We start from the raw sequence: 23,726 nt of genomic DNA, 5'->3' as shown, positions 1-23,726 counted from the left end.
GAGAATCTCCTCTGAGTTATGGGAAGGGGAAGTATAGCATAGAACACATTCCTACTATACTTTAGAAATAATCCCAGTATACTGTACTGGCCTAAAGGGCCTCCTTTTTTCCAAGATCAAATTCATTTCCCTTCCCTACTGTAAACCCTGCCCTAACAACATTTTCTAAATCTAGATACCCTCTAATCCCATGGAAATTGATAAGATGTTGACTTGGGCACTTGTATCTCATAGATCCAGAAAAGTTTGGACCCCTTTCCTCCCTCAAAGTTCCCCCAAATACTTGGGTGGGTGTCAATGGCCTTGTGTCCCCTTTGGAGACAGGAAAATTTCTCTCCCCTAAAGAAGCGAATGTTGGGGTATATGGAGGTAAAAGGAAGTGTGGAAGGAGAGTGGCTTCATGACATTAAACAAGCCACATTTACTTTAGTTGCATGAGGTATACTCATATTTTAACCAAAAAACCTTTCAACCTTTTGGTTCATTGAAAGCCCTGTTACAGGTGTATTATTTATTTCATTACACTGAAAGAAGGTGATTTTTTTTTTTAATGAATTCTCTGATGATCTTTGAGAGACTCCTCCCAACACCAAACTTTAATAAGTGTTATACCCGCTGGCTGACATAAGCTTGGCTTACTCAAATAGTTTTCTACCTCCCCAGCAGAGGGATGGCTAAATTATGTTCAAAAGCAAATAGACCTAAACATTTAAGAGCTTAATAGAACAAAAGCTTACTTCTTAATTATAAAATGTTCAAATGGTAAAGATGGGAATGAGAATTTTGTTCCACATATTCCAGGCACCCTTTTATCTTATAAAAGCTGTGCCATGTTCGCCTGGGTGGCGCAGTCGGTTAAGCGTCCGACTTCAGCCAGGTCACGATCTTGCGGTCCGTAAGTTCGAGCCCCGCGTCAGGCTCTGGGCTGATGGCTCAGAGCCTGGAGCCTGTTTCCGATTCTCTGTCTCCCTCTCTCTCTGACCCTCCCCCGTTCATGCTCTGTCTCTCCCTGTCCCAAAAATAAATAAACGTTGAAAAAAAAATTAAAAAAAAAAAAAAAAAAGCTGTGCCATGTTGAAGCATGATACCCAAGGTTGTCTTGGGTCATCTCTGTTTTATTCTGACAGTATCCCTGTAGTTTGTCAGGGAGGTCTTTTGTCAGAACTAGATACGGCATACAACATGAACATTCAAAGTCCACCAGCCCTATTTGGAGGAAAGGGAGACCCAGACAATTATGTGTGAGTTATCTTAAAAGGCATGGCTTCTTTCAAGAGGGCTTTCCATAGTATCTTGAAAGGAGTATCAGCCTGTGTGCATTCTCTGATATATATTCAAGGTTGCTTTTTGGATAAAGGTTTTCCTACATTCATATGTATGTGGTTCCTCTCTTGTGTGGATTTTCTGGAGTCAAATGGATTGGTCTTTCAGCCACAATGATTTTCCACAGTTATTATATCAACAGGATTTCCCTCCCTCCCTGAATTCTCTGGTAAATATTTAGGGTTGACTTCTTAGACAATGTTCCAAATTCATTACATTTATAAGATTTCACCACTGTGAATTCTCTGATGTATTCTGAGGTTTGATTTCTGGCCAAAAGTTTTCCCACATTTATTACACTGAAAAGGTTTCTCTCCTGTATGAATTCTCTGATGATCATTAAGGATTGCCTTCCGGACAAATTTTTTCCCACATTCATTACATTTAAATGGTTTCTCCCCAGTATGAATTCTTTGATGCACTCTAAGGGTTGATGTCCGGGCAAAAGTTTTCCCACATTCATTACATTTAAAAGGTTTCTCTCCTGTGTGTGTTTTCTGATGTTGAATGAGATGGTCTTTTCGCCAGAACGATTTTTCACATTCGTTACACTGATATGTTTTCTCACCACTATGTGTTCTCTGATGTATTCTGAGGTTTGACTTCTGACCAAAAGTTTTCCCACATTCATTACACTGAAAGGATTTCTCTCCTGTGTGAATTCTGTGATGATCTCTGAGGGTTGACTTTTGAACAAAAGTTTTCCCACATTCACTACATTTATAAGGCTTCTCTCCTGTATGAATTCTCTGATGTCCCCTGAGGGTTGACTTCTGGACAAATGTTTTCCCACATTCATTACACTTATAGGGTTTTTCTGCTCTGTGAATTCTCTGATGTGTACTGAGGTGTGACTTCTGGGAGAAGGTTTTTCCACATTCATTACATTCAAATGGTTTCTCTCCTGTGTGAGTTCTCTGATGTTGAATGAGATGTCCTTTTTGAAAGAAAGATTTACCACATTCATTACACTTATAGGGTTTTACTTCAGAGTGACTTCGCTGTCGTACTTTGTGGGCTGATATGTGGTAGGATTTCCTATCTTCATGATATTCAAAGGATTTATCCCCAGTTTGTCTTCTGTCATTACATACTAATGAGTTCTCTTCTGTGACAGGTATCTGAGGTTGAGTGAAGTATGACTTCCTGTAGAAATTATTCCCACTTGCATTACATTCATGTTTCACAGCCATGTTGAATTTATTGTATTCCTTGAGAGCTGACTTCTCACAGAAGGATTTCCCACATTGGTTAAGATGAGGGTATTTCTCCCCTGTCCCAGTTGTTTTATAGTTAAAGACAGTTGTTTTTTCATTTTTTCCCCTAAATCCATCATTTTTATAGGATTTTTCTCCTGTGTGAATATTCTTATGTGTAACACAGGCAGCCTCATCATAGATGGTTTTTCCAATTTCATTATATTTAAAAGCTTGCTCCAACGTTTGACACTTTTGACTCTCAGGAGGATTTTCCTTATAACTGAAAGCTTCCCCACTTCTATTATATTCATATAACTTCTCTCCAGTGTGATTTCTCTCAAACTTAATTTTGAAAGACAAATTTTTACATACACTACAGCAATCTGGTTTTTTTGTTGAATAGTTTCTATTATTAATGATAAATTGGGAAATATTTTGCAAATTTACTCCCCATGAGTCATATTTACAGGACATTTTTGTTGAAATAGGAGCTATGTGCAGATTAAACTGTTTTCCCAAAATTTCCTCTTCCTCTCCAGTCAATAGTTTATTATCAATGGATATTACTTCCTGAAAGTGGTTGTCTTTGATTTTCTTGTTCCTCTTGATCAGGTAATCATCTCTGTAATCTTCTAAAATGGAGATAAATTGAAAACATCTTATAAATCTTACATTTCTTATGGCTGGGACACAGACATATAGCTTATATTATATTTCACTTTTTGTTTTTTTTAAGATTAAATAATTTATTTGTGTGTATATCTTCACTCTGCTTTAAAAAACAATACAGTGAAAATGAGAGAGGAAACTAGTAATAAATACATATCTTTATTTGGGTTGTAATAAATTGGATTTTTCTACCAAGGTGGAGAATGATAAAATTGAATAGACTTTTACAGGAGTGGTTATTTTAGGGAGCAGGAAAATCAGATAATGGGATGAACCCAACTGGACTATATAAACTTAAGTACAAAAAAAATTAGTATTAATTAAGTAACAAAAAAATTAGGAGATAATGAACACTGATGGGCTAGGCCCGACAGAAGAAGAGTTTGCTTTGAGGAAGTATATTATATAGCCCTACACTATTAGAGGCCATACTGGTAAAATACTCAAGAGTCTATGCTTCCAATTTGATATCCCTTATTTTCATTAAATCCTTCAACATCAAATTAAAATTGAGTACAAGATTCCTTATGATTAAGAAGTTTATAGCTCAGACTCTAACCATCTTATAAGTTATGGAAATACAAACAAGTGAAAAAAGATGAAAGAAAAATCCATTTTTGCAACTAAATTAGATTCACTGCTCAATTCCTGCTGTGGTACCTTTATCAAAGTTGAATAAGTGTACCTGATCACCTCATCCTAATTTTCCACATTTCAATCTGATGTGAGGGGTATATTTTATATATGTATGCAAGTATGTACGCTCTGTGGCCAGTGTGGGGCTTGAACTCTGGACCCCGAGATCAAGAGTCACATGCTCTATTGACTGAACCAGCCAGGTATTCCAAGGGGTGCAATTTTAAATGGAGTATCATGGAAGGCCTTACTGCAGAGATGGCACTTAAGAAAGCTCCAAATCATTTATGAATTCTAGATGCTCTTCCTTTGAGGCTTTTATGAGTTGTAAATATCATTTATTTTTGGTTCATCTCTTCACTCTCTTAAGTATGAAACATGATTTACATCTGCATAAAACTTATATGTGCAATTTAACAGTACCGAGTGAACACTGGTGTAATTAGAAACCAGGTCAAGAAACAGAACCCAAAATGGCTCTGCAAAAATCCCTATTTGTCTCTGCCCAGTTACAACTTATTCATGCGTAAGAGTTCATACTCTCCGAATATTTATATAATTGTTTCCTTGGCTTTCTTTGTAGTTTTACCACCAAAAAATGAATTCCTAAAAATTTAATTGAGTTTTGCATTTCTGACATTTACATAAATGTAACCATACATGCATACTTATATTGTTTGGTTTCTTTTGCTTAATATTATATAGCTAATTATCCCTTAAGGAATACAACTATTTTTTCATTCTACTGCTGATGCACCCAATTTTAAACAAAAACAAACAATATTGCCACAAATACTGTTTTCTTTATCCTAGAGAATACAATCAAGCCTTTCTGTAGGGTATACAGTTAGGAAAGGAATTCCTTGGTTACAAGTTATATAGAACTTTACCATGATTTGATAACATCCTTCTGATAACACAGTGGTTTTACCAATTTACATTTTCCATTAGTGAGTAAGATTCTTTAATATTTCACATCTTCATCAGGACTTGGCTTTGCCAAACTTGTTAATGTCACCTCATACATCTCTCATAACACTTTATATTTTATGTTGCACTCCATGAAAGCTAATGAGACTGAACACATTTTCAAAGATATAATGGCCATTTGAAAGTTCCTGTTCAGTCTTTCACTTATTTTTTAGTTGGGTTGCCACCTTTTCCTATGTTGACTTACGGAAGTTTTTACATTTTCAGGATACTTATCCTTTCTAGGTTACTTGTACTATATACATATTCTGCTACTCTGTGGCTTGTCTTCTCATCCTTTTAGTGGTATCTTTTATAAACAAAGTTCTCAATTTTAAAGTAGTCAAGTTTATTAATCGTTTTCTTTTGATTGGTGCTTTTTGCACCTTTGAGACTAAAAGAAAAGTCTTGAAATAGAAAGGTTTTTATCACCAAACTGACCTTCTGGAGTCTAACCACCCCTACAGAATTCTATCTGCTAGTGCTCAGTAACTCACCTTGGTGGCTCTGGTTTAAGAATTCTTCTAAGAACCAAGGCTCCTCTCCTTGCTCCAATTTGAAGATTACTGCTGGTTTGAAAATGCAGTTCCCTGTAAACAGGGAACAATGGAGTACTTAGGACAGATGATGAGCTTTTTAGTCTCCAAAAGTGTAAAAAAGATAGAGCTTCAAGAGCTGCATCCTGAAGATCCTGGTTTGGATTTATCATGGAGAGCTGACAAAACGCTCCTTTTATCTTCAAAAGGGCATAACTAATAATTTTATATTCCTGAATGAAATGCTTAAATAACATTAAAATCTAAATAAAGTATTCATGTGTATTGGTGTATAAAAAGGAAATACTTGGGGCGCCTGGGTGGCGCAGTCGGTTAAGCGTCCGACTTCAGCCAGGTCACGATCTCGCGGTCTGTGAGTTCGAGCCCCGCATCAGGCTCTGGGCTGATGGCTCGGAGCCTGGAGCCTGTTTCCGATTCTGTGTCTCCCTCTCTCTCTGCCCCTCCCCCATTCATGCTCTGTCTCTCTCTGTCCCAAAAATAAATAAAAAACGTTGAAAAAAAAAATTAAAAAAAAAAAAAAAAGGAAATACTTTCCATGTGGTGTGATGAGGGTAAGTTACACTTATATGCTCACCCACTGAGACCAGGTTGTTGTAGTTCTCCAGCATCACATCTCTATACAGGGTCCTCTGAATTGGACCTATTTGCTGCCACTCCTCCTGGGTGAACTCCACAGTCACGTCCTTGAATGACACTGATGCCTGCAACAGTACATTTCTGCTCAATGTGAAGTGTTCATAATTAGGTAACAAAGAAAATACCCCTAAAAACCATTCTTATGTTTACTGTAAAGAGTTTAAAATGAATATAAAGGACGCTTTTTTGAATCTAATTTTAACTTTAATTTTTTGAAATGTTTATTTAAGGGGGGGAGGGAGGAGGGGCTCAAACGGAGGGAGACAGAGAGAATCCTAAGAACACTGTCAACATAGAACCTGATGTGGGACTTGAACTATGAACTATGAGATCATGACCTGAGCTGAAATCAAGAGTCAGATGCTTAACTGACTGAGCCACCCAGGCACCCTGATAATTTTAAGTTTGTTTCAGAACTACTCAACTAGTAAAAACGTTCAAGAGTTGATGCTCAACTGACTGAGCCGGCCAGGCACCCCTAACTTAATTTTTGTATTTTTATGAGTTCTACACATGTACTATCAATAAGTATATTAGTAAAACTTTTGTCTTAAAATTTTTTAAAGCACAAATGATAAATTTCCTCCAATTTTTATCCCACACCCCAATATACTACCCTGGGTATATTCTACAGTAGGGGCCAGCAAATTATGACCTGTGGCCAAATCCAGCTTGCCACTTTTTTAAATAAGTTTTTATTGCAACATAACCACACACACAGCCAATCATTCTGTACTGTTCATGGTAACTTTTGTGCTGTAACAGCAGAGCCTAGTACTCCCATCAGAGACCTTAGGACTATAAAATGTGAAAACATTTACTATCTGACCCATTAGAGGCAAAGTTTGCCAACCATTGGGCTAAACCAGTCCAATTAAAGGAAAGATTAACAGCTTAAAAACAACAACCCCCTCCCCCCCAATTAATAGAGAGGGATATATTGTAGATTGAAAATAACAGAATGGAAAAAAATACACGTAATTATGAGGCAAAAGTAAGTTGGATGGTTATATTAACATGAAAAAAAATCGGGGCGCCTGGGTGGCGCAGTCGGTTAAGCGTCCGACTTCAGCCAGGTCACGATCTCGCGGTCGTGAGTTCGAGCCCCGCGTCGGGCTCTGGGCTGATGGCTCAGAGCCTGGAGCCTGCTTCCGATTCTGTGTCTCCCTCTCTCTCTGCCCCTCCCCCATTCATGCTCTGTCTCTCTCTGTCCCAAAAAATAAACGTTGAAAAAAAAAATTTAACATGAAAAAAAATAAAGGTAAGAAAGTATGATAAAACATAATAACAATTTATGATCCTTTTAACAGAAGATAATCATAATTTGGTATGCATTTGAAAGCACAGCTTCCAAATACAGTCAATCCTAATTATTCACTGATTCTGTATCTGCAAATTCACCTAAAATTTACTTCTAACCTCAATAGTTATGATTTTGCAGGATTTATGGACACTTGCAGAATGGTTAAAAAAATTTGAGTGCCCAGCACATGTTTTTCCAGCTGGAACTGAACAAGATAATGCTTTGACAGATTTTTTTTTGCAGTCTATTTAGTGCATTCTTGGCATTTTTGTGCTTTTTCTTAGTGTTTTCACTTTTTAAAATGCTCCCCCACCCCTGCATAATGCAGAAATGCGGTCTAGTGTTCCCAAGAGCAGGAAGTTTGTGATACGCCTTAGGGAGAAACCAAGTGTGTTAGATAAACTTTGAGAATTAATTATCATGCAGATGGCTGTTAGTTCTTGCTCGTGAATCAACAATATATTAAATAAGGTATTTTTAAACAGAAACACACATAAAATAAGACTGCATATTGAATGGTGGACCAAAATGTTGTGACTGGAAACTCACAGGAACTTAAACCTGTACTTCCCCTAGGAACAATGATTCAGTATTTGCTAATTCAGTGCTCATAGTGATTTTATAGAAAATAACCACTGAGAATAGGGAGAATCAACTATGTATAAACAAAAGTTAACAGAAATGTTATAGAGGGATCCATAATTATAACTGGTGATTTCAACACAACTCTCAACTCAGAGGGCAAGCAGAAAAAAACAAAACAAAACAATAGAGATCTAGAAAGAGATCAGCAACAGCCAAGAGGAAAAATCTGACCCACGGTTTTTCTTCATTTAAAGAAAAAATTAATCTTTATTTATTTTTGAGAGAGACAGAGCATGAACAGGGGAGGGGCAGAGAGAGAGGGAGACACAAAATCTGAAGCAGGCTCCAGCTGTAAGCACAGTCTGATGTGGGGCTTGAACTCATGAACTGTGAGATCACGACCTGAGCCCAACAGGCTTAACTGACTAAGCCACCAGGTGCCCCTGTTTTCATTTTGTAAATAAAAATTTATTGGAACACAGTCATGTTCATTTGTTATGTTATCTATGGCTGCTATAGCCCTACAACTGTAGAGTTCAGTATTTCTAGGGATCCTATCTCACACAAAGCCTACTATGTGACATTTACAGATAAAATTTGTTGACCACTGACACAGAAGATTTACATGACATAAATAACAAATTTAAGTAACTGAAACATATAGGATAATCTAATCAAAATATTTTCTGGCGCATTTTGTATATTAAAAATAAAAACAGTAAGTCTCACCAAATTAGAAAAGATTACAAACATATAGTTTGACTTTGGCTTTTAGTTCAGAGATATAGAGAGCTGAAAAGAGCAGCATTAACATCCTTAAAACAAGAACAAGCTGGGCAGGTTGGAAATTAAGGTATTTAAAAAAAAATCATCAGATAAATGAAATTGCATAACAAATAGCTTGAAATGAGGAGAGAGATAAGCACTGTAGGGAGAATCAGAGCCCACCTGTTTGCTTACTGGACCTTATGCTACCTAACTTCACATAAGATAATAGGAAGATAAAGGTAGAAAAAATTTAACAACCTGCTAAAGACCCATGTGCATAACGTTAGTGTGAAGTCCCTGGGGATGTGTGTCACAGACATAGTGTGATTTGTACCTTTTTGTGAGATTTTCTCCAGGAACCCAATATGTCACAGAGAGGATTGGGGCACAATTAAGAGGAAGTCCCTTTCTGCCCCATGTGATGCTGGCTAGTATAGGGGGAAAAGAGTTATTGTTTAAATCCACTCAGATCCATATTGCTTATTTCCACTACAGAACACTTAATCTGTAAGGGAAAAGTAAATAAAACACACACCTTGAGGCCACTGATCGTATCTTTTTGTGGTAAGGGAAGAGCAATGGCAGACGCTACCAAAATGTTGCCCAGACCCATATGCCCTATTTTTCCCAAGTAATAAAATGGTGAGATGCAAGTTCTTAGTGCCTAAGACTGAGGTTAAATTAGAAGATGAGTCCCACTTCCAGAGAACTGTCATTATTTGACCTGTTTGGAACATTCCACTCATAAGGCTATCTTCATTTGACATGACTTAAACTTCACACACTGCAAACAGCATTTTCTCTGAGGACATGACATTAGTTAATGAAAAAAAAAGGGATATTGTTTACCATCACAGCTACTTTAGGCAGTTTATAACAATTAAGGAAAATAGTCTAATTAAAAGCTTAAAGGGAAAAGCTGGAACATGGTATATCCAGAAGGGGCTTTGAAAAGCTCAGACATATCTCTGGGAATGTAGAAGGTGGCACACATCCTCTGGGCTATGTGCATATTCAGGAAAATATCTGAGAAGGTACTAAATTTCCCTCTGATTAACCTTGAGACTCTGAAAGAAAAGTGAAAGTGAATACAAAATATCAAGCTACTGTTGAAGGCATATCCCAACATATAGAGCATCTTGGCAAAGACTGGAGACTTACTGGTTACAAATATTTAAGGAAATCATTGTGCAATTGCTGATATTTAGCTAATGGAGTGGAGACTTTAGTGGCCACATATGACAAAGAATATAGGTTGTAAATATTCTGTTCAACAGAGTCACTAAACAAATAATAGCAGCAGCGGTTGGTGATATTCAGGTGATATATGACATACATATTTTAAGATTTTACTTATTTATATATTTTTAAAGTTTTTACTTATTTATTTTGAGAGTGCACATGTAAGCAGGGAAGGGGCAGAGAGAAAAGAGAGACAGAAAATCCCAAACAGGCTCCAGTGCAGAGCCTAACACAGGGCTCGATCCCACAAATCATGAGACCATGACCTGAGCTAAAATCAAGAGTTGGATGCTTAACCGCCTAAGCCACCCAGGCGCCCCTAAGATTTTATTTTTTAAGTACTCTCTCAATCCAACGTGGAGCTCCAACTCACAACCTCAAGATCAAGAATCCCACACTCCACTGACTGAGCCATCCCAGGCACCCTGGTGCATTATATGTTAAATGTCAGGTTTTCAATAAAAATCTGAGACCTACAAATGAAAAAGTATGGCTCATACACAGAAAAAAAGAAAACCCTAAACTATATATGAAACAGTGTAAAACCTGCCTCTGAGGAAGTCCAGACACTGGACTTACTAGACAAAGACTTTCAATAAACTGTTTTAAATATATACAAATAACTAAAGAAATATATACAAATAATAAATATATATATACAAATATATACAAATAACTAAAGAAAACCACACCTAAAGAACCAAAAGAAAGTATGGTAATGAAGTCTCACCAAATAAAGAATATAAATAAAGAGAAATAATAGATATGTAATGAAAAAGTAAACTAAAATTCTGAAATTTTAGAATTTGAAAATTTGAAACATGAAAGTAAAATAACTGAAGTAAAAAATTCCCTAGAGGTCTCAAAGGGAGATCTGAGCATGCAGAAGAATCAGCCAATTTGAATATAAACCTGCTGAGCTGATACAATCTGAAGACAGTAAAAATAGGGAAAATGAACAAAAAGCCTCAGTTTTTGTGGGACCTGTAGGACACAATCAAACATTTAAACATAGCAACATCCACAAGAGAGGAGTAAAAGGGGAGAGCAGAAGGGGCAGAAAAACAAAGGGTAAATCTTGAAAGCAGCAAAAGGGAAGTGACTTATCACTTCTAAAGATTCCCAAATATGATTCACAGTTGATGTGTCATCAGAAACCAGAGAGACCAGAAGGCAGTGGTATGACACATTTAAAGTGCTGAAAGGAAAGTCTATCAATCAAGACGGCATTCACCAAAAATGAAGAAGAAATTACGAGTCCCAGATAAACAAGGACTCGGAAAATCTGTCAAATTACACATGCCATATTAGAACTATTAATAGGGGCGCCTGGGTGGCGCAGTCGGTTAAGCGTCCGACTTCAGCCAGGTCACGATCTCGCGGTCCGTTGAGTTCGAGCCCCGCATCGGGCTCTGGGCTGATGGCTCAGAGCCTGGAGCCTGTTTCCGATTCTGTGTCTCCCTCTCTCTCTGCCCCTCCCCCGTTCATGCTCTGTCTCTCTCTGTCCCAAAAATAAATAAATGTTGAAAAAAAAAATTAAAAAAAAAAAAGAACTATTAATAGAGAAGTCGTTCAGGCTGTAATGAGAATACATTAGATTATAACTCAAATCCACATGAATAAAGAAAACCATATAGGTAGAAGTAACTACACAGGTGAAAATACAAAAGCCACTGTAAGTGTATTTGCTGTATTTATTTTTCTCCTATATGATTTCAAGACAACTGCTTAAAGCAGTAATTAGAAATCTCACACAATGTACACATAATACATAAAATTGTAATTTAGTAAAACCACAAAGCAGAAGGGGCTGGAACTATAGAGGAGTTTTAGTGTATTGTTGAAACTAAGTTGGTATTCATCTGAACAAGACTGTCATAGTTATTAACTGTATTCAACAAGGTAGAAAGTTTTAATAGATTATTGAAATTGGTATTCATCTGAACAAGACTGTCATAAGATGTTAATTGTAATCAATGAGGTAACCATTAATAGGAAAAAATGTAGTAAAGGCACACAAAGTAATTATAATGGTACACTAGGAAATATTGATTCAACATGAAAGAAGTAAAAAAAAAAATGGTGAAGCAGAGAAACAAAAAAGACTTAATCACAGACTGAAAAGAAATGTCTCAATGGATGATTACTTATCAGTAATCACATTAAATGTTAGTAGCTAAATACTTGAATTAAAAGGCAGAGACTGGCAGAATGGATTAAAAAACATAATCCATGGGAATGCAAGCTGGTGCAGCCATTATGGAAAACAGTATGGAGGTTCCTCAAAAAATTAAAAATAGAACTACCCTACAACCCAGCAACTGCACTACTAGGTATTTATCCATGGGATGGATACAGGTGTGCTGCTTCAAAGGGACACATGCACCCCAATGTTTATAGCAGCACTATCAACAATAGCTAAAGTATGGAAAGAGTCCAAGTGTCCATCCATGGATGAATGGATAAAGAGGTGGTGTATATATATATATATATATATATATATATACACACACACACACAATGGAGTATTACTCGGCAGTCAAAAAGAATGAAATCTTGCCATTTGCAACTATGTGGATGGAACTGGAGGCTATTATGCTAAGTGAAATTAGAGAAAGACAAATATCAAAGGACTTCACTCATATGAGGACTTTAAGATACAAAACAGATGAACATAAGGGAAGAGAAACAAAAATAATATAAAAACAGGGAGGGGGACAAAACATAAGAGACTCATAAATATGAAGAACAAACAGAGGGTTACTGGAGGGGTTATGGGACAGGGGATGGGCTAAATGGGTAAGGGGCACTAAGGAATCTACTCCTGAAATCATTGTTGCACTATATGCTAATTTGGATGTAAATTAAAAAAAAATTAAATTAAAAAAAACAAACATTATCCAATTATATCCTATCTGCTAGAGACACTACACTTAAAGACACAATAGCTTGAAAGTAAGACTGGTAAAAAATATACTATGTAATCAGTAACCAACAGAGCCCTGGATTGCCTATAAACAGGATTAGACAAAATAGACTTTCAGACAAAAATAGGAGAGAAAAAGGACATTTATTAATGGTAAAAGTGTCAACACATGAAGACAATACGCCAATTATAAACATACACATACCTAACAACAGAGCTTCAAAATACTGACAGAATTAAAAAGACAAACAATTCAACAATAACAGTTGGGAGATTTTAATGTTTCACTTTAATAATGAATAGAACTACTAGATAGAAGACCAATATGGGAAAAACACACTTACACAACACTATATCAACTGGGCCAAGGCAGATACAAAGATAGTTATCTACAAAGACACTCAGGCCAACTCTGGCAGCATACACATTCTTCTCAAGTACATATGGAACATTCTCCAGTATAGATTAAATGTTAGGCCACAAAACAAGTCTCAATACATTTTAAAATATTTGTTTTAAGAGAAAGAGAGGATGAGCAGGGGAGGAGCAGAGAGTGAAGGAGAGAGAATCTCGATGGAGGTCTAGATTCAATAAACTGTAAAACTGTAATCTGAGCCAAAATCAAGAGTTGGATGCTTTTCCAACTGAGCCACCTAGGTGCCCCTCAATACATTTTAAAGGTTAAAAACATATAAAATATCTCCTATGACCAAAATAAAATGAAACAAGAAATCAATGAGAAAACTGGAAAATTAAAAAATCTGTGAAAATGAAACAACACACTCAAAAAAACCCCCAAATATCAAAGAATACTCACAAGGGAGTTACAAAATACTCTGAGACAAAATGAAAACACAGCATACACCAAAACTCATGGGATACAGCTAATGCAGTGGTTACAGGGAAATTTATAGCTGTAACACCTACATTTAAAAGAAATCTCAAATCAATAACCTAAGTGTACACCTTAAGAAGGAAAGAAATAATAAAGTTTGGAGCAAACAAAAAATAAAGAACAGAAGAACAATAGAATCAACAAAACAAAGGTGGTTCTTTGAAAAATCAACAGAATTGATAAACCTTTAGGTAGACCAAGAAAAAAAAGAATACTCAAATTACTAAAATCAGAAATAATGGGGGACATTACTACTGACCTTTCAGAAACAAAAAGGACTATCAGAGAGTACTATAAACAACTGTACACCAACAAATTACATAACCAAGAGGAAAAGGACAAATTCCTAGAAACATACAAACTATTAAAGCTGACTCAAAAGGAAATAGAAAATCTGAACAGATCCATAGGATAGGACTGAATTGGTAAATTAAAAACCTCTCAATAAAGAAAAGCTCAGGACCAGATGGCTTCACTGATTAAGTTCAATCAAACATATAAGAATTAATACAAATCTATCTCTAACTCTTCCAGAAATAGAAGAGGGAACATTTCCTAAGTTATTCTATGAATTACTTCACACTAAAGTCAGACTAAGAATTCACAAACTAAAGATAAATATCCTTTATGAATACAGATGTAAAACTCTTCAACAAAATACTAGCAAACAGAATCTAGCAATATATCAAAATGATTACTATACACCATGACCAAGAAGGATTATCCCAGAAATGTAAACATGGCTCACCAAATGAAAATCAATCTATGTAACATACTACAGTAACAGAATGGAGGAAATAAACCATGATCATCTCAGTTGATGCAGAAAAAGTATTTGACAAAATCCAATATCACTTCATGATAAAAACACTCAACAAGCAGGAATAAAAAGGAACTTCCTCAACAAAATAAAAAGCACTTATGGGGCACCTGGCTTGGCTAGCTCAATCAATTGAGCATTCGACTCTTGATCTCAGGGTCTTGAGTTCAAGTCCCACACTGCAGGCAGAATTTACTGGAAAAAAAAAAAGCACTTATGATAAACCCACAGCTAACATCAACACAATTCTAAAATATAAGGTTTCCCTCCAAAAATGAAAAATAAGACAAGGATGTCTGCTGTAACCAATTCTATTTATTTTTTTTTTACTAAAATTTTTTTTAATGTGTATTTATTTTTGAGAGAGACAAAGCATGAGCAGGGGAAGGACAGAGAGAGAGGGAGACACTGAATCTGAAGTAGGCTCTAGGCTCTGAGCTGTCAGCACAGAGCCCGACATGGGGCTCAAACTCATGAACCGTGAGATCACGACCTGAGCTAAATTCGGACGCTTAACCAACTGAGGCACCCAAACGCCCCTAAACAATTCTATTTATTATACTGGAAGTTCTAGCCAGAGAAAATAGGCAAGATAAAAAGAAAGACCTCAAAATTAGAAAGGGAAAAAATAAAACCATCTGTAATCACAGACCACATGATCTAATGTATAAATAGATGTATTTAAAATATAAACACTAAAGAATCTATTAAAAAAACCTACTAGACCTATAAAATAAATTCAGAACATTTTCAGGATTTAAGATGAACTCAAAAACCATTGTATTGCTATACACTAGCAATGAACAATAAAAAAAAATAAGCAATTCCATTCACAAGAGAATAAAAAATAAAATATGCATAAATTTAACCAAGAAGGTACACAACTTGTGCACTCAACACTAGCAAATTTTGCTGAATGTATTAAAAAAATCTAAATCGGGGCGCCTGAGTGGCTCAGTCGGTTAAGCATCCGACTTCAGCTCAGGTCATGATCTCACCGTCCAAGAGTTCGAGCCCTGCGTCAGGCTCTGTGCTGACAGCTCAGAGCCTGGAGACTGTTTCGGATTCTGTGTCTCCCTCTCTCTCTGACCCTCCCCTGTTCATGCTCTGTCTCTCTCTATCTCAAAAATAAATAAACGTTAAAAAATTTTTTTTTAATCTAAATAAATGGAAGAACATCCTATGCTCATGTATTAGAAATTTTAATTTTTTAAAAAGTTTTTATTTATTTATTTATTTATTTATTTATTTATTTATTTATTACATTTAATTTTTAATTTACATCCAAGCCAGTTAGCATATAGTGCAACAATGATTTCAGGAGTAGATTCCTTAGTGCCCCTTACCCATTTAGCCCATCCCCCCTCCCACGACCCCTCCAGTAACCCTCTGTTTGTTCTCCATATTTGGGAGTCTCTTATGTTTTGTCCCCCTCCCTGTTTTTATATTATTTTTGCTTCCCTTCCCTTATGTTCATCTGTTTTGTATCTTAAAGCCCTCATATGAGTGAGGTCATATGATATTTATCTTTCTCTAATTTCACTTAGCATAATACCATCTAGTTCCATCCACGCAGTTGTGAACGGCAAGATTTCATTCTTTTTGATTGCCGAGTAATACTCCATTGTATATATATACCACAGGAAGATTTAATATTGTTAAGATGGCAATACTTCCCAAAGCAATCTACAGATTCAATGACATCTGTATCAAAACCACAATGGCTTTGTTTTTCATTCAATGACATCTGGGTCAAAACCCTTGCATAAATATTGATCCTAAAATTTATATGAAATTGCAAGGGACCCTGAATAGTCAAAAAAAAAACTTGAAAAAGAAATAAGCTGGAGGAGTTGTACTTCCAGATTTCAAAATTTAACTATGAAAAACAATAATTAAGACAGTGTGGTACTGGCATAAAAACACTTATGGATCCATGCAACAGAATTGAGAGTCCACAAATAAACCCATGCATTGATCATTTAATAGAGAAAGAAGAGTCTTTTCAACAAATGATGCTGGCAAAACAGGATAGCCACATGTAAAAGAAAGAAGTTGGAGTCCTGATACCATATTCAAAAATTACCCCAGAAAGGAGTGAAGACCTAAATCTAAGAGCTTAAGCTATGAAACTCTTAGAAGAAGTCAGGGGTAAACATTCATGACCTTGGATTTGGCAATACTTTCCTGAATATTACACCAAAAGCACAAGAAAATTGAGAAAAATAAACTGGACTTAAATCAAAATTAAAAACTTGTTCACTGAAGAACACTATCAAGATAGTGAAAAGAAAATCCACAGAATGGGAGGCAGTATTTATAAATTACATACCTAATAAACATCTAGTAGCCAAAATACATAAAGAACTCTTATATCTGAACTAAAGGACAATCTAATTAAAAAATGGGCAAATAATTTGAACAAACATTTCCTTAAAGAAGACACACAAATGGCCAATAAGCACATGAAAAGATGCTCAATGTTATTGTCAGGAAAATGCAAATCAAAACTTAAAACTCCAATAAAGGGGAGCTGGGTGTCTCAGTCGGTAGAGCATTTGACTCTTGATTTTGGTTCAGATCATGATCCCAGGGTCATGGGATTAAGCCCTGTGATGGACTTCACACTAAGCATGGAAACTGCTTGGGATTCTGTCTTTCTCTCTCTCTCCCTGGCTCATGCTCCCTCTCTAAAATAAAACAAACAAACAAAAAACTCCAGTGAGATACTACTTCATAATCACTAAGATGGCCATAATTTAAAAAAAGAAAAGGAAAATAATAAGTAGTGGTGACAATGGAGAAATTGGAACCCTAATACACTGTCAGTGTAAATGCAAAATGGTATAGTTGTGGAAAACAGCTTGGCAGTTCCTGAATAACACAAATGTAGTGCTAACATATAACCTTGTCACTCCACTTCTATATTTATTCCACAAAGAAATGAAGAACAGGTGGGGCACCTGGGTGGCTCAGTCGGTTAAGCATCTGACTTTGTGCTCAGGTCATGATCCCACAGTCTGTGAGTTTGAGCCCCACATCAGGCTCTGCTGACAGCTCAGAGCCTGGAGCCTGCTTTAGATTCGGTGTCTGTCTCTCTGCCCTTCCCCAACTTGTGCTCTCTTTCTCTCTCTCAAAAATAAATAAAACATTAAAAAATTTCTAGAAAGAAATGAAAAACAGGTGTTCACACAAAAACTTGTATGTATATGTGTGTATACATATATTTTGTACATATGTACATATGTCTTGAATGTTAATAGCAGCAGTATTCACAACAGCCAAAAGATAGAAACAATCCAAATGTCCATCAGCTGAATGGATAAACAAAATGTGGTACAGCCTTACCTTGAAACTTTAAAAATATGCTAAGTGAAAGAAACAGTCACAAAGTCCATACATCACACAATTCATTTATTTAAAATGTTCACACTAGACACATCTATAGAGACAAAACATGGATTAGTGGTTGCTTTTGGCTGGGGTGGGGCATGTTGGGATAGGGGGATGATAACTTATGGTACAGAATTTTTTAGGTGATGAAAATACTCTAAAAATTGATTGTGGTGATGAGTGCACAACAGTGAATATACTTAAAAAAAAAACAAACAACACTGATGGGAGCCTGGGTGGCTCACTCAGTTAAGCATCCCAACTCTTGATTTCAGCTCAGGTCATGATCTCCCAGTTTGTTTAGATTGAGCACTGTGACAGGCTCTATGCTGACAGAGTAGAACCTGCTTGGGATTGTCTCTATCACTCTTACTTTGCCCTCCCCTGCTCATGATCTCTTTCTCTCAAAATAAATAAACATTTTCAAAAATAAAAAAATAAACCCACTGAATTGTATACTTGAAATGTATGAATTGTATGGTATGTGAATTATATGTCCGTAAAGCTAAAAAAAGGACACTAAAAATAGGATTATTTAGATTTTCTAATATCTATTAAAGAAACTGAATTTATAATTAAAAACCAGCTACAAATAACTCCAAGGCCATGTTGCTGTATCAGTATATTTTCCCAAACATTTAAGGAAGAATTAACAGCAATCTTAAACTCTTCCAGAGAACCGAAAATAAGGACTCACTTCACAACTCACTTTATAGGAGCATAATATTGATGCCAAAACCTGACCAACACAGTACATAAAATGAAAATTTCAGGCCAATTATCTCTCCATTAATGCACATTCAAAAATACTAACTGAAATACTAACAAACTGAACCCAGAGACATATTAAAGGAGAATATTTTATGACCAGGTAGGAATTATGTCAGGAATCCAAGATTAAACATTGATAAATCAATCAGTCAATATAATTCATCCCTATAACAGAATAAAGGAAGAAAACTGTATTATTATCTCACTAGATGTAGAAAAAGCATTTCACTAATTTAATATCTATGTATGATTAAAAACTCTCAGGAAACTAAAAACAGAAAGAGAACTTCCTTACTCTAACAAAGGGTGTGTGTAAAAATCCTACTGTTAAACCCAGACTCAACAGTGAAATATTGAATACTTTCTCCTCCCTCAGTTGAGGTGTAACAAAAGGATTTCTATTATCATAATTTGTATTCAACACTGTACTAGAAAGACAATAAGGCTTAAAAAGAGATTAAAGACATAAAGATTGGAAAGGAGGGAAGTAAAAATGTCTTTATTTGCAAAAGACATGATTGTGCATATTTAAAATCCAAAAGAATCTACAAATAAGCTACTAGAATAGGTAAATTTAACAAAATGCCTTGATATAAGATCAGTATTTAAAAATCCACTGTATTTTAATAAACCAATAATAAATTAGAAAATAAAATTTTAAAAAATGTATTATTTATAATAGTATCAAAATAGAAAAAAATACATAGGAATAAATCTAATGACACATGTCAAAGGCTTCACCTCTACTTTGAAAAACTACCCAGCAGGATTTGCTATGGAAACAGATGAGATTTCTATGAAAATGCAAAGGTCTTAAGTTAGCCAATAAATTTTTTGAAGAAGTAAAACTTTAAGGCCTTACACTACCATATTTCATAACTTACTGTAATGCAATAATAATTATAACTGTGAAGTAGTAGGATAAAGAAAAATAATTGGATCAAAAGAAGAGAATACACAGTCTAGACAGAGATCTACATATATATATATATGTGGTCACTGGATTGACAACAGAGGCCTTGCTACAACTCAGTGGACAGAGGATGGTCTTTTCAACAAACGGTGGTAGTGCAACTGTATATCCATATAGTAATATAAATCTTGACACTTACCTTAAACTACACACAAAAACAATTCCAGGTGGATCAAGCTCAAATAATCAAGCATCTACTAAGAACATAGGAGAATATTCGTGTGTTCCTGGAAAAGGGAACAATCTTTCAAGCAGACACACAAAGAACTATCATTAAAGAAAACACTGATCCTGAACTGTATTAAATTTAAGAACTTGGCTCATCAAAAAACATTATTTAAAAAAAAAGTCAAGGGAGGGGGCCAAGATGGCAGAGCAGCATGGAAGTTTTTTTGCATCTCTCATCCCTGAAATGCAGCCAGATGAACAGCAAACCATCTTGCACACCTAGAAAACTGATTTGAGGATTAACACAACAATCTGGACAACTTAAATCACAGAACTCGGCAGGTACACAGTGTGGAGAGGTGAACTGGGGGAGAGAGAGCTGCAGAAGGGAGCTTTTTTTGCTTGCTGAGAGAGGACAGAGATGGGTTGGTGGGTGGGGGAAGAGTATGGGAAGCACTCCCCCTCACCCCTGAAAGCAGCTGGAGAAAAAGAGGAAGAGTGGAAACAGCTGCAAGGGACTGAACAAACAAGAGAGAAAGGAGAAAGGAGAGGGTTTAAATTCCATTAAGACTCTATAAACAGGGGGAGTGCTGAGTCTGAAACGCTGCAGCTCTGATACCTGGCGGTGCTCTGGTGGGAAGGGCCAATCCCCAGGAGCAGACATCAAGGTCTGAGGGGTCCTCGGGCCACACAGGGAGAGGCAATTCCCATGCTGGGAGGACATCTGGTAGAAGCTCTGCGGCCTCCCCACAGGCAAAGGTCCCAGCACACCCCAGAGAACAACATTTTGCTGATGTTGGAACGAGTATGTTAAGGGTGAAGTCTGATGCCAGATGTGTGCTGTGATTTACCATAATCCCTGAAATGCTGTGGCTACATGATCGTGGGAACTTTTTCTGGGTCAGACTGGCACCCAGCCACAGTCTCTGGGCATCTGCAGCAGCATGGTCCTGCAAACGTTCCTGGGGGCAGACCAGCACCCAACCATTGCTTGGCGCGACCTTCCCCCCAAAGGGTTCCTCCCCCACTCTGAGGGAAGAAAAGATGAAAAAAAAAACCAAACAAACAAACCAAAAAGACCAAAAGCAAAAAAGAGTAGAAACAACCAGACACTACCACCAGAAACTTCAACTCTACAGGCAATGTAATGGTAATAAATTCATTATCTTTTAGTACTCATTCTAAACGTCAATGAACTGGGGCGCCTGGGTGGCGCAGTCGGTAAAGCGTCCGACTTCAGCCAGGTCACGATCTCGCGATCCGTGAGTTCGAGCCCCGCGTCGTCGGGCTCTGGGCTGATGGCTCAGAGCCTGGAGCCTGTTTCCGATTCTGTGTCTCCCTCTCTCTCTGCCCCTCCCCCGTTCATGCTCTGTCTCTCTCTGTCCCAAAAATAAATAAACGTTGAAAAAAAAAAAATTTAAACGTCAATGAACTAAACGCTCCAATCAAAAGACAGAGGGCAACAGAATGGATAAGAAAACAAGATCCATTTATATGCTGTTTACAAGAAACATATAGACCTAAAGACACCTTCAGATTGAAAGTAAGGGGATGGAGAACCATTTGTCATGCTAATGGTCACCGAAAGAAAGCCTGAGCAGCCATACTTATATCAGACAATCTAGATTTTAAAATAAAGACTGTAACAAGAGATGAAGAAGGGCATTATATCAAAATTAAGGGTCTATCCACCACGAAGATCTAACAATTGTAAACATTTATGGTCCAAACATGCAAGCACTCAAATATGTAAATCAATCACAAACATAAAGAAACTCATTGATAATAATACCATAATGGTAGGGGACTTCAACACCCCACTTACAGCAATGGACAGATCATCTAAATAGAAAATCAGCAAGGAAACAATGGCTTTGATGACACACTGGACCGGAGGGATCTTAATTAACAGATATTTTCAGAACATTTTATCCTAAAGCCGCAAAATACACATTCTTCTTGAGTGCACATGGTACATTCTCCGGAACAGATCACATACTGGGACACAAATCAGCCCTCAACAAGTACAGAAAGACAGATCATACCATGCATATTTTCAGACCACACTACTATGAAACTTGAAATCAACCACAAGAAAAAATTTGGAAAGATAACAAATACTTGGAGACTAAAGAACATCCTATACTAAAGAATGAAAGGGCTAACCAAGAAGTTATAGAGGAAATTGAAAAGTACATGGAAGCCAATGAGAAAGATAACACCACAGTCCCAAACCTCTGGGACGCAGCAAAGGCAGTCCTAAGAGGGAAGTATGTAGCAATCCAGGCCTTCCTAAAGAAGAAAGTAAGGTCTCAGATATACAACCTAACCTTACACCTGAAAGAGCTGGAAAAAGAACAGCAAATAAAACCCCAAATCAGCAAAGACAGGGAATAACAATGATTAGAGCAGAAATCAATGTTATCGAAACTAACCAACCAACCAAACAAAAAACCCAAAAAACAGTAGAACAGATCAATAAAACCAGGAGCTGGTTCTTTGAAAGAACAAAGAATTAACAAAATTGATAAACCCCTAGCCAGTTTGATCAAAAAGAAAAAGGAAAGGACCCAAATAAATAAAACAAAGAATGAAAGAGGAGAGATCACAACCACACAGAAATATAAACAATAATAAGAGAATGTTATGAGCAATTATATACCAATAAAATGGGCAATCTGGAAGAAATGGACAAATTCCTAGAAACATATAAACTACCAAAACTGAAACAGGAAGAAATAGAAAATTTGAACAAATCCATAACCAATAAAGAAATCGAATTAATAATCAAAAATCTCCTAAAAAAAAAACAGAGTCCAGGGCTGGATGGCTTTCCAGGGGAATTCTACCAAACATTTAAAGAAGACTTAACACCTTTTCTTTTGAAGCTGTTCCAAAAAGTAGAAATGGAAGGAAAACTTCCAAACTCATTCTATGAAGCCAGCATTACCTTGATTCCAAAACCAGAAAAAACCCCATTAAAAAGAACTACAGACCAATTTCCCTGATGAACATGGATGCAAAAATCCTCAACAAGGTATTAGCCAACCAGATGCAACAATACATTAAAAGAATTATTCACCGGGGCGCCTGGGTGGCGCAGTCGGTTAAGCGTCCGACTTCAGCCAGGTCATGATCTCGCGGTCTGTGAGTTCGAGCCCCGCGTCAGGCTCTGGGCTGATGGCTCGGAGCCTGGAGCCTGTTTCCGATTCGGTGTCTCCCTCTCTCTCTGCCCCTCCCCCATTCATGCTCTGTCTCTCTCTGTCCCAAAAATAAATAAACGTTGAAAAAAAAAATTAAAAAGAATTATTCACCACGACCAAGTGGGATTTATACCTGGGATGCAGGGCTGATTCAATATCCACAAAACAATCAATGTGATGCATCACATCAATAAAAGAAAAAAGAACCACATGATCCTCTTGATAGATGCAAAGAAAGCATTTGATAAAATATAGCATCCTTTTTTGATAAAAACCCTCAAGAAAATAGGGATAGAAGGATTATACCTCAAGATCATAAAAGCCATATATGAAAGACCCACTGCTAATATCATCCTCAATGGGGGGAAAATGGAGAGCTTTCCCCCTAAGGTCAAGAACACGACAAGGATGTCCACTCTCACCACTGTTTTTCAACATAGTATTGGAAGTCTTAGCCTAAGCATTCAGACAACACAAATAAATAAAAGGCATCCAGATTGGCAAGGAGGAAGTTAAACTTTCACTCTTCGCAGATGACATGATACTCTATATGGAAAACCCAAAAGATTCCACCAAAAAACTGCTAGAACTGATCCATGAAATCAGCAGTCTTAGGATATAAAATCAATGCACAGAAATCGGTTGCATACCTATACACTAATAATGAAGTAACAGAAAGAGAAATCAAGG

At 36.6% G+C, this 23,726-nt stretch overlaps 1 protein-coding gene across 4 annotated transcripts in view; it reads right to left on the bottom strand.

Moving 5' to 3' along the window:
- Positions 1 to 1,074: 1,074 nt before the first annotated feature.
- The window catches only part of ZNF510 (zinc finger protein 510), a 35,190-nt gene continuing 12,538 nt past the window's right edge, over positions 1,075 to 23,726 (bottom strand). For all 4 annotated transcript variants that reach the window (XM_040450193.1, XM_040450192.1, XM_040450195.1 and 1 more), the window contains exons 4-6: positions 5,928 to 6,054; positions 5,294 to 5,386; positions 1,075 to 3,154 (exon numbers count right to left, since the gene is read on the bottom strand). In XM_040450193.1, the coding sequence (XP_040306127.1) occupies positions 1,542 to 3,154; positions 5,294 to 5,386; positions 5,928 to 6,054 (1,833 nt within the window). In that variant the 3' untranslated portion in view covers positions 1,075 to 1,541. The remainder of the gene's footprint in view (positions 3,155 to 5,293; positions 5,387 to 5,927; positions 6,055 to 23,726) is intronic.

The sequence above is a fragment of the Herpailurus yagouaroundi genome, unplaced genomic scaffold (assembly GCF_014898765.1).
Source record: "Herpailurus yagouaroundi ecotype Mexico unplaced genomic scaffold, PumYag 201, whole genome shotgun sequence".
NCBI classification, from domain to species: Eukaryota; Metazoa; Chordata; class Mammalia; order Carnivora; family Felidae; genus Herpailurus; species Herpailurus yagouaroundi.
This window is presented reverse-complemented; position numbering and strand designations above follow the sequence as displayed.